Source organism: Gouania willdenowi, chromosome 20, assembly GCF_900634775.1.
Source record: "Gouania willdenowi chromosome 20, fGouWil2.1, whole genome shotgun sequence".
Lineage (NCBI taxonomy): Eukaryota > Metazoa > Chordata > Actinopteri > Blenniiformes > Gobiesocidae > Gouania > Gouania willdenowi.
This window is the reverse complement of record NC_041063.1, coordinates 16,632,438-16,645,167: the sequence shown is the minus strand read 5'-3', so window position 1 is coordinate 16,645,167 and position 12,730 is coordinate 16,632,438. Positions and strand designations below refer to the sequence as shown.

At 39.0% G+C, this 12,730-nt stretch overlaps 1 protein-coding gene across 2 annotated transcripts; it reads right to left on the bottom strand.

Annotated features, from left to right (window-relative positions):
- Positions 1 to 81: 81 nt before the first annotated feature.
- plcd1a (phospholipase C, delta 1a) lies at positions 82 to 12,262 on the bottom strand. 2 transcript variants are annotated; one of them, XM_028433959.1, is made up of 15 exons: positions 12,049 to 12,262; positions 7,996 to 8,154; positions 5,015 to 5,243; positions 4,804 to 4,933; positions 4,487 to 4,715; positions 4,191 to 4,392; positions 3,923 to 4,067; positions 3,651 to 3,803; positions 2,758 to 2,916; positions 2,526 to 2,682; positions 2,313 to 2,429; positions 2,046 to 2,224; positions 1,349 to 1,484; positions 1,104 to 1,253; positions 82 to 898 (listed from the first exon to the last, which is right to left on the bottom strand). In XM_028433959.1, the coding sequence occupies exons 1-15, from the start codon at positions 12,077 to 12,079 to the stop codon at positions 807 to 809; spliced, it is 2,268 nt and encodes a 755-aa protein (XP_028289760.1). In that variant the 5' UTR covers positions 12,080 to 12,262; the 3' UTR covers positions 82 to 806. The 2 variants fall into 2 exon arrangements, with proteins under 2 accessions (XP_028289760.1, XP_028289759.1); XM_028433958.1 differs by lacking the exon at positions 12,049 to 12,262 and adding an exon at positions 10,517 to 10,688.
- Between the last annotated feature and the right edge of the window lie 468 nt (positions 12,263 to 12,730).

Genomic DNA, 12,730 nt, shown 5'->3' with positions numbered 1-12,730 from the left:
TAAATTTCCAGTAGACATATTCTCAGTACTTGATGCATCCTAATTCTTTTTGTCTGAAATGGAGACGACGAAAACACGTCACAAATCACAAAAACTGGTTTTATTTGTCTGCTAGTGCAAATAAAGACAGGTGATATGATTGTCAAGGAATCACTGCTGTTTCACATCAGCTTGTAGTAATAATACGACAAAATATTAAATCTATTTGAGAGCTTAAGCTTGGTGGTGATTTGTTTTTCTTGGGTCATAAGCGTTCACAGTTAATGACATAGTCATACACACACACATGCACACACGTACACACACACACACACACACACACAGTTTGACTGCATCCTTTCAGTAGACTCAGGTGCTAATAGTTATTAAATTAAAAAAAACAATTAAAATAACTCTTGTTCTTGTCTGACTTTTGTCTGAATAATAGTTTTGTTCAGTTATTAAAACAACACAACCTCTTAGGATAATAATAATAATACATTTCTTACATGCAATATTCTTTCACACAACCCATGTATCATAAAAGTAAAGTGTCCAATTAATAGATTTCATTATGCCAAATACTTTCTTTTTAAGCTGATTGACCCGTGTTTTCATAAATTCATGTTTTATCACACATTATATTCAAACCAACTGTTTAAAAGGCTAAAAAATAACAAAACAACACAAAGTGACTATGGCAGATGTGAGTCAGTGTCTATTTGGCAAATGACGGATAAGCTTCATCCTTATAATGATTAGAGTTGTGTTATTGAGCTACATCAAAATGCTGTTGCTGGTTTGAGAGTTCGGTGCACGTCGTGAGCCTATTTAGCGTCTATTAGCATGAGATGCACAAACAGTCCAGCAGAGCAGATGACATCTCCTCTCTTGGTGAGCAGTGGGACGTGGCGATACCCTGGAAAAGGAAGGAAGTGCGTGTGAGCTTTGTCAGCAGAAGAAAGCCACATCTGTTTGGCGTGTCACATTTTCATGAAAAGCGGAATGAAATAACAAAGAGCAAGTGTTGGAAACATCTCATCATGTGTACAAACTCCAACAAATCCAACAATATGGACAATTGGCCCAGCACCTTATGTTTTCTCCAGTTCAGGGTTTCTTACCATTCTGCACACTGGTAAGGGGTAGACAGTAGTGCCCGATGAGGTCATTCTGGGATGTTGAGTCATAGTCCTCCACTACAAACCGCACCAAGGCCAGCTCTGGTACATGAATGACAAACTTGAAGCTCTCGTTCCACGTTGGGTTGAATCCTGTAGGCAATAATTTATTGTTTTGATGAACAAACCTGGAATGATTTTAAGCTGAACTGATTAAAAAAAAGATAAATAAGTTAGGATTTGCTAACCATTGTTGTCAATGTAGTGTGTTTCCTTGCTGGCATTGTCAGCGGGGACACCGCAGACCTCCACTCTCACCAGGGGGTCGACGATAGATTTGTGTTTTTCTTTGTTGATTTTAGGTAACTGCTGACCTGAGACCACCTACGGCATCAAAATATATATATATATATATATATATAAACACACACACAGGCTCTCGTCAACTACAGTATGTCATTTCTTTGACCTCCTGCTCTATTGACTTTTATTTAGTCAGGTGAATCATTGAGAACCGATTTTCATTGGCAATTATTAGATATTGATAACGATAATATTGATTAGGATTCTGCAGTTTTACACAGCACAGCTGAAGACCAACAGCGAAATGTGTGCAAATCCATGCAATACACTTTATGTAAGTAAAAATAATTCAATAATAAAAAAAAAACATAAAAACAGAACTTGACATTTTAATCATTTACAAATGTATCTTTAAATCAGAGATACCGGTAGTCTTTTCATTATTACTGATTGTTTTCTAAGGACGACAAATCATGGAGGAGCTCAATTCTTCAATAACTGTTGGAGAAATATACCAAAACCATAATAATGTGAGCACTATGATAATGCTATGAACTCCATAGCAGATTCATTTACAAAACCACTGGAAAAAACCTAAATGAATTTAATTATACAACACAATTTAAAGGATTAAACACCCACCATGACATGGAAGGTTTTCCTCTTTAGCCAGGGCCCTTTGGTGAGTGTGTTGGGATTAAACTGGGAAGAAAGACTTCTCTGAAATTCAGGTTTCAGGATGTAGCCACAAAACCCGTTGGGCAGAAACCGTCCCTGGTTCAGATGCATCTCCTTGGAGGGAGTCTGAAAGTTTAGAGCCACTGTAGCCCGAAGCAGAAACACAGGCATGATAACACAGCACAGGGATAATAGAATAATGCATCATGTCTGGTGTTTTCATGATCGTACCAATCTGGCAGCCTACATTCCACATAGGCACAGGGTTGTAGTTGGAGGAGTTGGTTCTGGAGCCTGCAGGGTAAATCCTACTGAGTTTGTCCATGTTGTGATGGCAGAAGGCTGTGGCTGTGAGAGCACAATAAAACACATGCCTTAAGGAAAACCTTCACATAACTGGAGACCTCCAGCAAGTTCACACAGGCATTGGACTGCAGCGTGTACCAGAGGTGTCGGCCAGATTGAAGGCTTTACTCTCCTTAAAGGAGGACATTTCATAGAAGTCTTGGTTGTCTCTGGCATGCTCGAAACCACTGAAGTGGACACTTTTGCAGTAGATGACAATGTCTGAGAGCTGCTTGGCAAGTTTGATCTTTGATTTCTTGGAGAAAAGGGAAATGACATGAAATATAAGAAAGTCAAAATGACCAAAAAAGGATAAAAAAATATCACTTACCTTTGATTTTGCTTTTTGGCCATTTTGCTTATTTTCCTTAAAATCCGCAGCTTCGTCTTCCTCGGACACGCTGTCGTCTTCTATTGTGTTGTTTTTATTGAAAAAGGCATCCAGTTTGTTCAGGCGTTTTCCTTTGATCAGGAATTTGCCCTTCAGCTCCTGCATAAGAAGATTCTCTTTTAAAAAAATACACTTTAATTTCCAAAATGAATAGGAAACATCATTGGGATTCCATTCACACGGGTCTTCATAGAACACATTATCACTTCTATTACCAGGCATGAAAAGAAAAGTTATAAATGAATCGTTCTGTATTTTCTAAAGTACAGACCTTAGCATCAGATAGGCACTTTCATCAATAATACATCATATTTAGTGACATAAGAAAACTTCTGATGAAAGGCATAAAATATCGTAGCCTAAATAGAAAAATAAAGAGGAATACAAAAGTAGCTTACTTGTCTGAAAGCTCTTAGTTGTTAATTCTGTTTCTATTTGCCGCTGACATTTCTTATCTGCTTTTGCTACACTCTCACTCACTGTACTGTTCAGTTTTTCAATAATATTTATGTTTAAGTGGGAAAAACTAACCTGATGGAAATCCTACAAAATAAAATACAAAAAAAAACAAAGAAAGTCCATAAATAAGTTTGATTCTGTTTAGATGATGCAGGAATATTGTATCTAATCTTTACTCTCTATATGGTCTTGCACTTTACCCTAGTTGTGTCTGTTCCAATAGTCAATAAACAGGAAGAAGAACAATCCCGCAGATTGGTTTAATAATTTAGAGGTGAAGAGGTTAAATTTTAAGGTGTGAGTTTCCTTGTGTGCATGAGTCAACAATATCACTACTGTATCAATCCGAGATCTAAATAACTAATGACACTTACCTCGGGTGAGGGGAAGTTGGTGGGAATGGTGTAACCTAGGGGTTTACTGAGCAAAGCTTCCCCCAGGATGGAGATCAGGTAATGGGCCATGAGCTTCTGTTGTTCCAGAGTGCAGTGGTTCTCCAGGGACAGAATCACTGGGTACTCAGAGGTCTGAAAGGAAAAAAACATACTGGATATGAAATCAGGTGTTTCCTCTTCCGTCACTGAAACCTAGAAGCTAATGTAGATATGATCTCCAGTATTAGTGAATAATAAAACATCCCACATACTTTGAAGGCGTAGTCCTTGATGGCTTGGATGACCTCACGAAAGAGCACTTTTGATGTCATGGTGTACCCATGATAGATGACAGGTTCACCATTGTCCCCATCCCAACAGTCCAGCTCCACACATCGGCAACTCTTCATCAGCGCTCTGGAAAGGAAGAAGTCAGGGTCAAAGTCATAAATTATAAAAACAGCAGAAAAACTCAAAGATTGGAACATATTAGTCACTTTAATTGAATGAACTTTAGAAGTCCATTTATTGTGTAGTTACCTGATGTAGGCTTCTGTGCTGCTTGGCCCTTTGACCTGGTCCTCCATCAGGTAGGTGTTGTGCGATGAGGAGATATAGTAATGGTTCAGGGGCTGACTCATGTCCTGGTACACAGGTTTGTGAGCTGGGTTAAGGATGGAGCCGTCATCGTGGTGCAGGTACATCAAGAAGCCATCTTTTGTCATGCGCTTCTTCTGCTTTGCTGTCAGAATGGAAACATGCACATGATGTTTTCTCAATGAAAAAAGATCAAAAGAAGGAAGGTAAGAGTGTACTATACAATTGAGAGCTCCTACCTATCTCATCCACCTCGTATTTCTCGATCAGCTTGTAGGCGTCCTCTGGAGTTGCCTGTTCTCTTTGCTCATTTAGCAGGAAGTTGAGCAGGTCGCTGGCGCTCATCTGACCCTCTGTTTTAGAGTACTGGCCATATATCACATCTATCTCCTCACGATGGGTCAACATGTCATAGAAATGTTTGATTTCTGAGTCTTCCAAAGAGTCGGAGTTCGATGTATCACATTTCTGCAAGTTATCATAGTATATTAGTTAAAACACATCCCTAAACTTAGAGTAACCTTTGCTTTATCTAGATTTTGACACTAATAATCACCTTAAATATTTCTTCTGCATACGTATCATCAACCTCAACGTTTATCTGTCGCAGGAAATGCTTCAACTCCTTCAGGGTCATCTTGTTGTCTGCATTCTTGTCTGCTTTCCGCATGCAGTTGATGATCCAGCTGGTGTTTTGATGTAAGGGTTTTGTTTAGATAAGAGGAGAAATACAATAGACATGTCCTTTTAAAACACTTGAAGGATACTGTTCACTCTTTTTCTGGTGGCTGAGGTTGCGCATGTTGTTTAAGACCTTGTCCAGGGCTTTGACCCAGCGAGTGGCCTCCACGTCCGATGCTGCCATTAAGTCCAGATTCTTCTTGCTGCCCTTGAAGAAGATGGAGAAGCATAGCTCTTCTACACTTGCATCTGTATGCTTTTTAAGACCTTCGGACTGGCGCCCCTTGCGTACCGATTCGATGTCGTCAAGGGTGACTGAAGAGGAAGACAGAAGGATATTCATTCAACTTCACCTAAATGTAACAATTAAAAGAAGATTATACAAGTGGTTTTTCTTGATGGATAAAAAAGACTTTGATCTTTCCAGATTCAAACCTCCTTCTGTAGTAACGCCACCACCTGCGTGCTGACACTGGGCAGCTAGATTCCAGGGCTGGTTAACTAGCTCAATTTCCTGATTCCTTACAACAAGTAAGGAAGTGGGTGTGGCTTTGCAGGCTAGCTGCTTGGTGGAGCGTGAGATGAACTCTCATGAGACTTTGCGTGAGATTTAGAAAATGGCCACCAAAATAGCATTGCAAAAGTTGCTCAAAGTGTCGAAAACTTCAATCTTTCATGGATTTTAACAATTCTGTGTAAGAGTAGAAGGCGGCCAGAAAGAAAGTAGTAGGCGATTCCGCCAGCTCCCTATGCTTGTGTACATCCCTGGTATACATCTTACACAAAAGAAAACAATGTAAACATTTAATTTCTGTTCCCTGGTAAGTATTGCAGTGGTGTCATTGTTTTAAGTCGGACAAAACAAATGAATATTCAGTCTAATTTTTGAGAACCACAGTGCTGCAAGGATGAGATTTGTAATAAAATGATGGCAATGTGAATGTTAGACTTAGACAGGTATAAAATTATTTCGCTCAGCTGGAGCAAAATATAAAAGCAGTAAAAACAGCAAAAACAGCAAAAAAAAATTCAAACAAACCAGTAAGTCCAAAGTGATGTTAGCACTTCCTTTTGCTAGTCCTTCGAATGAGATATTTATGTTTATAGGTAGTATTTATTTATTTATTTTACTTTTGGGAGATTAGTTAAGGTTATTGACCAAATTCTGGCATTTTCCATGTCCTCCGTATGTGAGTTGCTACTGAAATTTTTATATTGTTGAGAAATGCAACAAACCCTCTTAGAAAAATAAAAAGTGGGAAAAAAATATCCGGGCATTTAGGTCATGTTTCTGTTAATGTTCAGCCTAAAAAAAATGTGTACTGATTTGTGTCTCCAAAATACTACAAAATATGTTTTGTCACCCACACAGGCAACATTTTCTAATATTTCCTGCACACTCAGCTTGTTTCAACCCATACATTGACAGGCAGCTGTATTGTTGAGCAGCTAAATTTACGGAAGAGTAACCAGTACAATGTACCATGTAATCACAGCAAATGGCAACAACAGCCTGCGTAACAAAAACACTAAAGACCACAAGCTTAGCAAAGAGGCCGTATGTCCCAGTCAGGCTACAATCACAATGTTTCTAACCTTTGCATCCAGAGTTTAGTGAGTCCGATGAATTCGGACAATTGTCACAAAGTATTTGAAGCAGAATGAGTCTAAATGTCAGACGTGTCACAAATCACACAGCACAGAGTGGGCAATTGGGCAAAGCACACCCAAGCTGTCAATGCTTGGCCTTGTCAGAATTCCTAACTAGGAGCATGCTTTAAAAGCGTTCTCTATATTGGGAATGACTGTTTAGCCTGTGCTTGGTTATTTTGGACCTGTTTTTGGGAATCCGATAAAAAGAAACCGAACAAGCTGTTCAAATCACATCAACTGTGTCATGCAAGCATTGCATGAATACCAGAGTAAACGTTGCACAAAGAACTTATTGTGTCAAGCTTCACAAAGTTTGGGCTGTTGTTTCTAGAACTCCAAAGGGAAGAGGCAAAAGAGTTTTAGTGTGAGTGGCTTTCAACCATCTCAAAACCATATCCAGATTTATGTTAAAATGTAAGATTATGCTTCAGATATTTTGTCCTCTTTTATGTTCCCACCCCCAATCAATAATAAAACCAACAGCAAAACTTTGCAATCTCAAAGCTATTTCTACCAACAAGCAAACTATGATCAGCCAAGGCCTACAGTACGTCTCAATATGTGAGCTAATGACAAAAACAGACCATCCGTCTGGGAGATAAGAGACATGTGTGTTTGTTTTGAGGCTTAGACTGAGGCAGATGTTACAGGTAGTAGCAGAAGTCAACATCACTAGGATGAGAAGGAAACCAGAGCTCCCTGAGATATTAAAGATGTCAGGACCTTCACTCCTTCAACGTGGATCATTCAACCAGTAACCAAATAGACCTCATGAAAAAAACATTGCCAGGAGTCAGAGTTTCCAGTCTGAGCACGGCCCTGCCACATCAGCCCTACTCTTATACATGGCTGCAAGCTAGGGTTGGCTTTTCTGTGTTTGTCAGAGCTGCAAGGAAAAAAGCTGTTGTTATGATGTTAAAGGGCAACTCTAACCTACGGTAATTTTAACTTGACAGGAAAATAGCCACAGAAAGTGTAGGTAAAAAAAAAAATCCCAGAGTTTCAGGAATGCAGGACTTGCATATGCATATGCAATACTTATGGTAAATGGTAAATTGACTTGATTTTATATAGCACTTTATCACCACACTGAAGCAGTCTCAAAGCGCTTTACATATTAGCTCATTCACCCAGTCACTCACGTTCACACACCAATGGGACAGGACTGCCATGCAAGGCGCTAGTCGACCACTGGGAGCAACTTAGGGTTCAGTGTCTTGCCCAAGGACACTTCGACACATAGTCAGGTACTGGGATCGAACCCCCAACCTCTCGATCAGAAGACGACCCACTACCACCTGAGCCACGATCGCTCGTACTTAGAATCAAGTTATCTAATTTCTACATTATCCGTCATTGAACATCTATGGAAGAACTTTTGTCTACGTTTCTGCTTGCAGAAAGTGGCACTTACAGGTTCGGCTTGGTCTTAATGTTTTCTTGGACTCGTGCCACAGCGTCTTGCAGTCATCCTGCAGTCGGTAGAAGCGAGGCTTCTTCCAAGAACTTGACCGGATCTTAACCAGGTTCCCACCATCCAGCAAAAACTGGAGATCTTCATCTCCCTCCAAACCTGCAGGTGTGAAAACAGAAGACCTGTATGTTAGGTTTCTAACTTTCATTCATTCTCCTCAATCGTCTTCATTTCATGGGTGGGTGCTGGGGCTGGTGCTTAGGTAAGGTACATCCTACTGCTAATTCAGATATTCCCATTTACCAAACACATGTTTTAACCACTGGTTGGTTACCAAAACAGCTTGATTAATCTAATGGATGTGTATGAGTCTGTCTTTTTGTGCTGGTTACATAAATTATCCTGGGTATACTAAACTGATGAATAAAATTCCTGAGAACATTACCTGTAAGGACAAGAGAAACAGATAGATAGGCTAGAAATTTTTATAAATGTAATTACAAACTAGACTGTTAGCCAAGCTTAGTTTTGATATTCAATGGAATGAATGTCTCATACTTGACTATTTTAGAGCTGGGACAATCTCATACTGTTTGTTTCCATGTGGTCACGTTGCTACTTTTATGAGCTTTTTATTGGATCATACTTCCCCTTCAGAGCTAAATTAGAAAAACAAAAAAACACGTAATTTCTTTTATGAACTATGATACATTGTCAGCCACGTTTCTTATAGAAAGCACAATTCATCCTTGCGTATTTGGGGTAAACGTGTCACATTTCAATGACCACTGATGGAACACCTGTGGTTGTCAATGAACTTACTCTGTATTTTGAAGCAAATTGAAGCCTGTGCTTTAGATTTTCTAAGCTATTTCTACGTGCCTTCCATTCTTAAAAATGTTCAACAAAATGCTCCTTTAAGTATCAAATGTAGATATAGTGACAGGGTTAGTCGCTTGATCCCTGTGTAAGAAAAATATTTTATTGTTTAAAGAAAACCCTCAAATCTTATCAAACTTTGTGCATGGTGCGCATAAACCGATCTACAAGGTGCAGCTTTTCAAACAATAATTTAAATGTACAATATCAGTGCCTTATCTCTTTGGTGCAGCGGTTTACTGAGCTCCCTATCAAGGGTGTGTATTATCAGTGGAATGATTCATAAGTCATTTAAGACATATCTGCATGACCCCATAAGCATGGTACTGACAATCTTTATTTGTTTTCCATTGGAAAAGCAATGCACTTTATAGGTGGGACCAGCAGTATGTGCAAAGGAACCTAAAATATTCACCAAACAGGAAACAGAAAGCATCCAGTAATGGGGCATTTAAGGATAACACACTGACTGAAACTGACTTGTTGTGTTGTGGGCTGGATCACCGCATTGCAAACATTTTTCACCCATCACAAGGTCATCAGAAGTGTTTATGAGAGTCTGGCCTTTCTGCAGAATACTGAAGGAGGACGTGCCAACATAGCAGAAGAGCTCTGACACCGCCTCTGCTTTCTAACAGTGACTTAACCCGGCTAAAGCAGAGCAAGCTGCTTCTCATATTCTTTTCTCTTTTTAATGTTGAAAAGAGAAAAGAATCTTTCAGACTACAAATAGATTTTATTTTAAGTTTCAGGTTTGCTGCACAGACATGAACCAGTACAGTATACTTAGTTCATCCTTTGAGGCAAGCTAGGGCAAGAAAAAAACAAGAATCAGTGTGAAATGACTGTGAGGCATGACATGATTGACATTTGAAGTTCAACCTCTCATCATTTAACCGGAATTTTTTTTTAGTGTAGTTGCTTATACCTCTTTGTTTTACCACTCTATTACATATATTTTAAAACTTATCCATAAAGGCAGTATTACACATAAGGCATACAGGTGCAACTTTAAATTCCTTTTATCAGTATACTGCACCTGCAGGACAGATGTGCATTACAATGGTGCTGCAGATGATCTCAAATAAATCAAAGTCCTTTGGGCTACATACTGTACCATGCACAATCAAAGATTATACTGGTCCCACCTTATAATCTGACATCAGAAAAAGCTAATAAACATAAACAAACTGTATCCAAGAGAGGTTTTAGGTGGACTTTTGGTGTGAAACAAGTGTTTCCTGTGTTAAAGGGTTAAAACATTGACAGCAAAACAAAACCACACGGATTTCCTCTGCACTTGCCAGGTTTTTGCATCAAACTGTAACCCCACCCTGTTTACAAAGCTGACTTTAGAGCAGAGCAGAGCAGACCAGTGTCGCCTTGTTTAGGCACCTTTGAAACACCTTAAACCCACTCTTTATGGTGGAAAGAATCCATCGCCTCAGGTAATGGAAGCCTCTTCTTCCGTGCGCAATGACGAACGACACACATACGCCACACATAACACCTTAAAACCAGGTTAAAAGTGTGATCATTGAAGTGTGATGGGAGTTTCTTCAAGCAGTGGTCCCTTCTTTACACAGATGTTATTTAAACACCCTTTTACGCACAGGTTTGCGCCTCTGGAGCCATGACTCACCCAGACGTTTTCCATTCTCCAGCGCAATAATCTTCCGCTGCTCCTGCAGAACTTGCTCCTCGGATTTACTCCTTTTAGGACTTTTATGCAGACAAGACATTTTTAGACTAACTTTTCCTTGCGAAATACGGAAATCCCAACCCTGGTTTAAGCGGTGCAGAACGTGAAGGAGACGAAACCAGTGTCCCCCCTCATGGGGCGGGTCTAAACCCACAATACTCCGTTAGAACCGCTACATCGCCTGCAGCTGACTAAGACTTTCTACTCTATGGTAGGAAATATAAAGTGTAAATTCATTTCACTATTATTTGGGTACTCGTATTGGGTTTATACACTTACTAAGACCTTCGTATAGGTTTGGATACCTTTGAATTTTCCAGTAATTTACACTGGCCATGATAACATTACACTACCAATACTAATAACTGCTTCCAAACAAACAATTTTGATCATTTGAAGGCAGTCGTAAAATCCAGAATTATAACTTATTATTACAGAATCCGAACAAGGAACAGTGGGAACACTGAGGTGTGTGGGGAAATAGCGCCACCCTCTGGACAAATATATATTACTTATCTATCTATCTATCTATCTATCTATCTATCTATCTATCTATCTATCTATCTATCTATCTATCTATCTATCTATCTATCTATCTATCTATCTATCTGAAATAGAAAAAGCTTTTTTGTTATTCCACAACTATAATGCGATTTGAGTAGCAACTCCTTGTAGCGCCAAAAACAATATAAAAAGTATATAAATAGTGTATAAATAACAATATAAAAATAAACACTCATTGGAATTCAATAAAAGTTACATATTGCACAGGTATGAGTTGTCACTGTCACATCTATCTATCTATCTATCTATCTATCTATCTATCTATCTATCTATCTATCTATCTATCTATCTATCTATCTATCTATCTATCTATCAACATAATAATACATTTGTCTCCTGAACATACATATACACATCCATGTGTACATGTGTAACTAAGCATTACACAATGAGAATGAGAAACAATAGGAAATATTGCTGGAACACAACACAAAAAACACACACACACACACACACACACACACACACTCACAAACACACACAATAAAAGCACTAGAACTACAATCCCTATTGTTGATGCCTTAAGGTGGCGACACTAATATTAAAGGTGATTGGACAGTTGAATAAAATGTCTTTCAGCCAGGAAATATTATTGTATGAAAACCTTGAATATTAAGCCACTTGTTGTACCCACTAATCTGGTTTAAGGTTTTGGTTAGCTGGAGTTGATCTATGATTGCTCAATGCAGATTGCAGAATACACCACAGATACTGTATGTCACCAGTTTATCCCAGTAAACATCCTCTTCAATCTGTACAATTTTATTATACTGAGAGAAAAACAAACAGCTGAGGATCAGACAAGGAGCAATCTTACATTATACATAGACTTCACTTTAATGTGTTAGCGTTAAAGTACATGCTTATCTCCATTAGATGGATAATATGTACACACAACCACTACTCACCATGCTTCCCTGCCATGTGATTCTCCTCCATTGAGTTCTTGGTCCTTCTCCTTTCTGATCCACTACCTAGCAGTACCTACCCCAACCATTGAACTAATTCAAGACAGAGAAAGTTCCCCTCTCCGTGCCCACATAGTGCACACTCAACACTATGCATCAAGCTCTTGTACGCACTGTCCACACCCACTCCTGCACCGGTCCAACAAGTCCACCTCTGTCTTCTCTTGTGATTTTCATTCAGATACCTGTCAGTGAACACTCCACCTCTGGAAGGAATTCACCCTACATGACCTATAAATAAACACTGACACACACACACACATGCCACAAAGTAAACCACAATGAGTCTGCACTGTAATGACACTTTGATACACATTCACTTTGTGCCTGTTTTTTGGCATTTGTGTAGAAATATGGTGTGCAGATTATGGATCTGTCTGGTACAGACCTGTAAAGGATTTGTTTTGTCCACACTATCTCTGCTGTCATTATAAATGTATTACCCAAGTTTTGTTGGAGTAGGTGGATCAGTGACAGCCTAGGATATCAGTACTTTAACAGCCCTCAAAACATGGTTATGTTTAGTTTAGTTTTACCCTTGCTGTATTCATTGAAATGATCTTTGTAAGTAGGCTATTGAATGTTAGGGTGGTTTAAGTGTTTGGATCTGTGTTTATTACAA

Bases quoted from the DNA above. Each gene is read 5' to 3' on its own strand.
- plcd1a (XM_028433958.1), bottom strand. From the start codon at position 10,616: ATGTCTTGTCTGCATAAAAGTCCTAAAAGGAGTAAATCCGAGGAGCAA. The intron at 4,716-4,803 runs GTGATTATTAGT...GATAACTTGCAG, and splicing joins ATGCAGAAGAAATATTTAAG to AAATGTGATACATCGAACTC. The intron at 2,917-3,650 runs GTAAGTGTCATT...CTTCTTATGCAG, and splicing joins CCAACTTCCCCTCACCCGAG to GAGCTGAAGGGCAAATTCCT.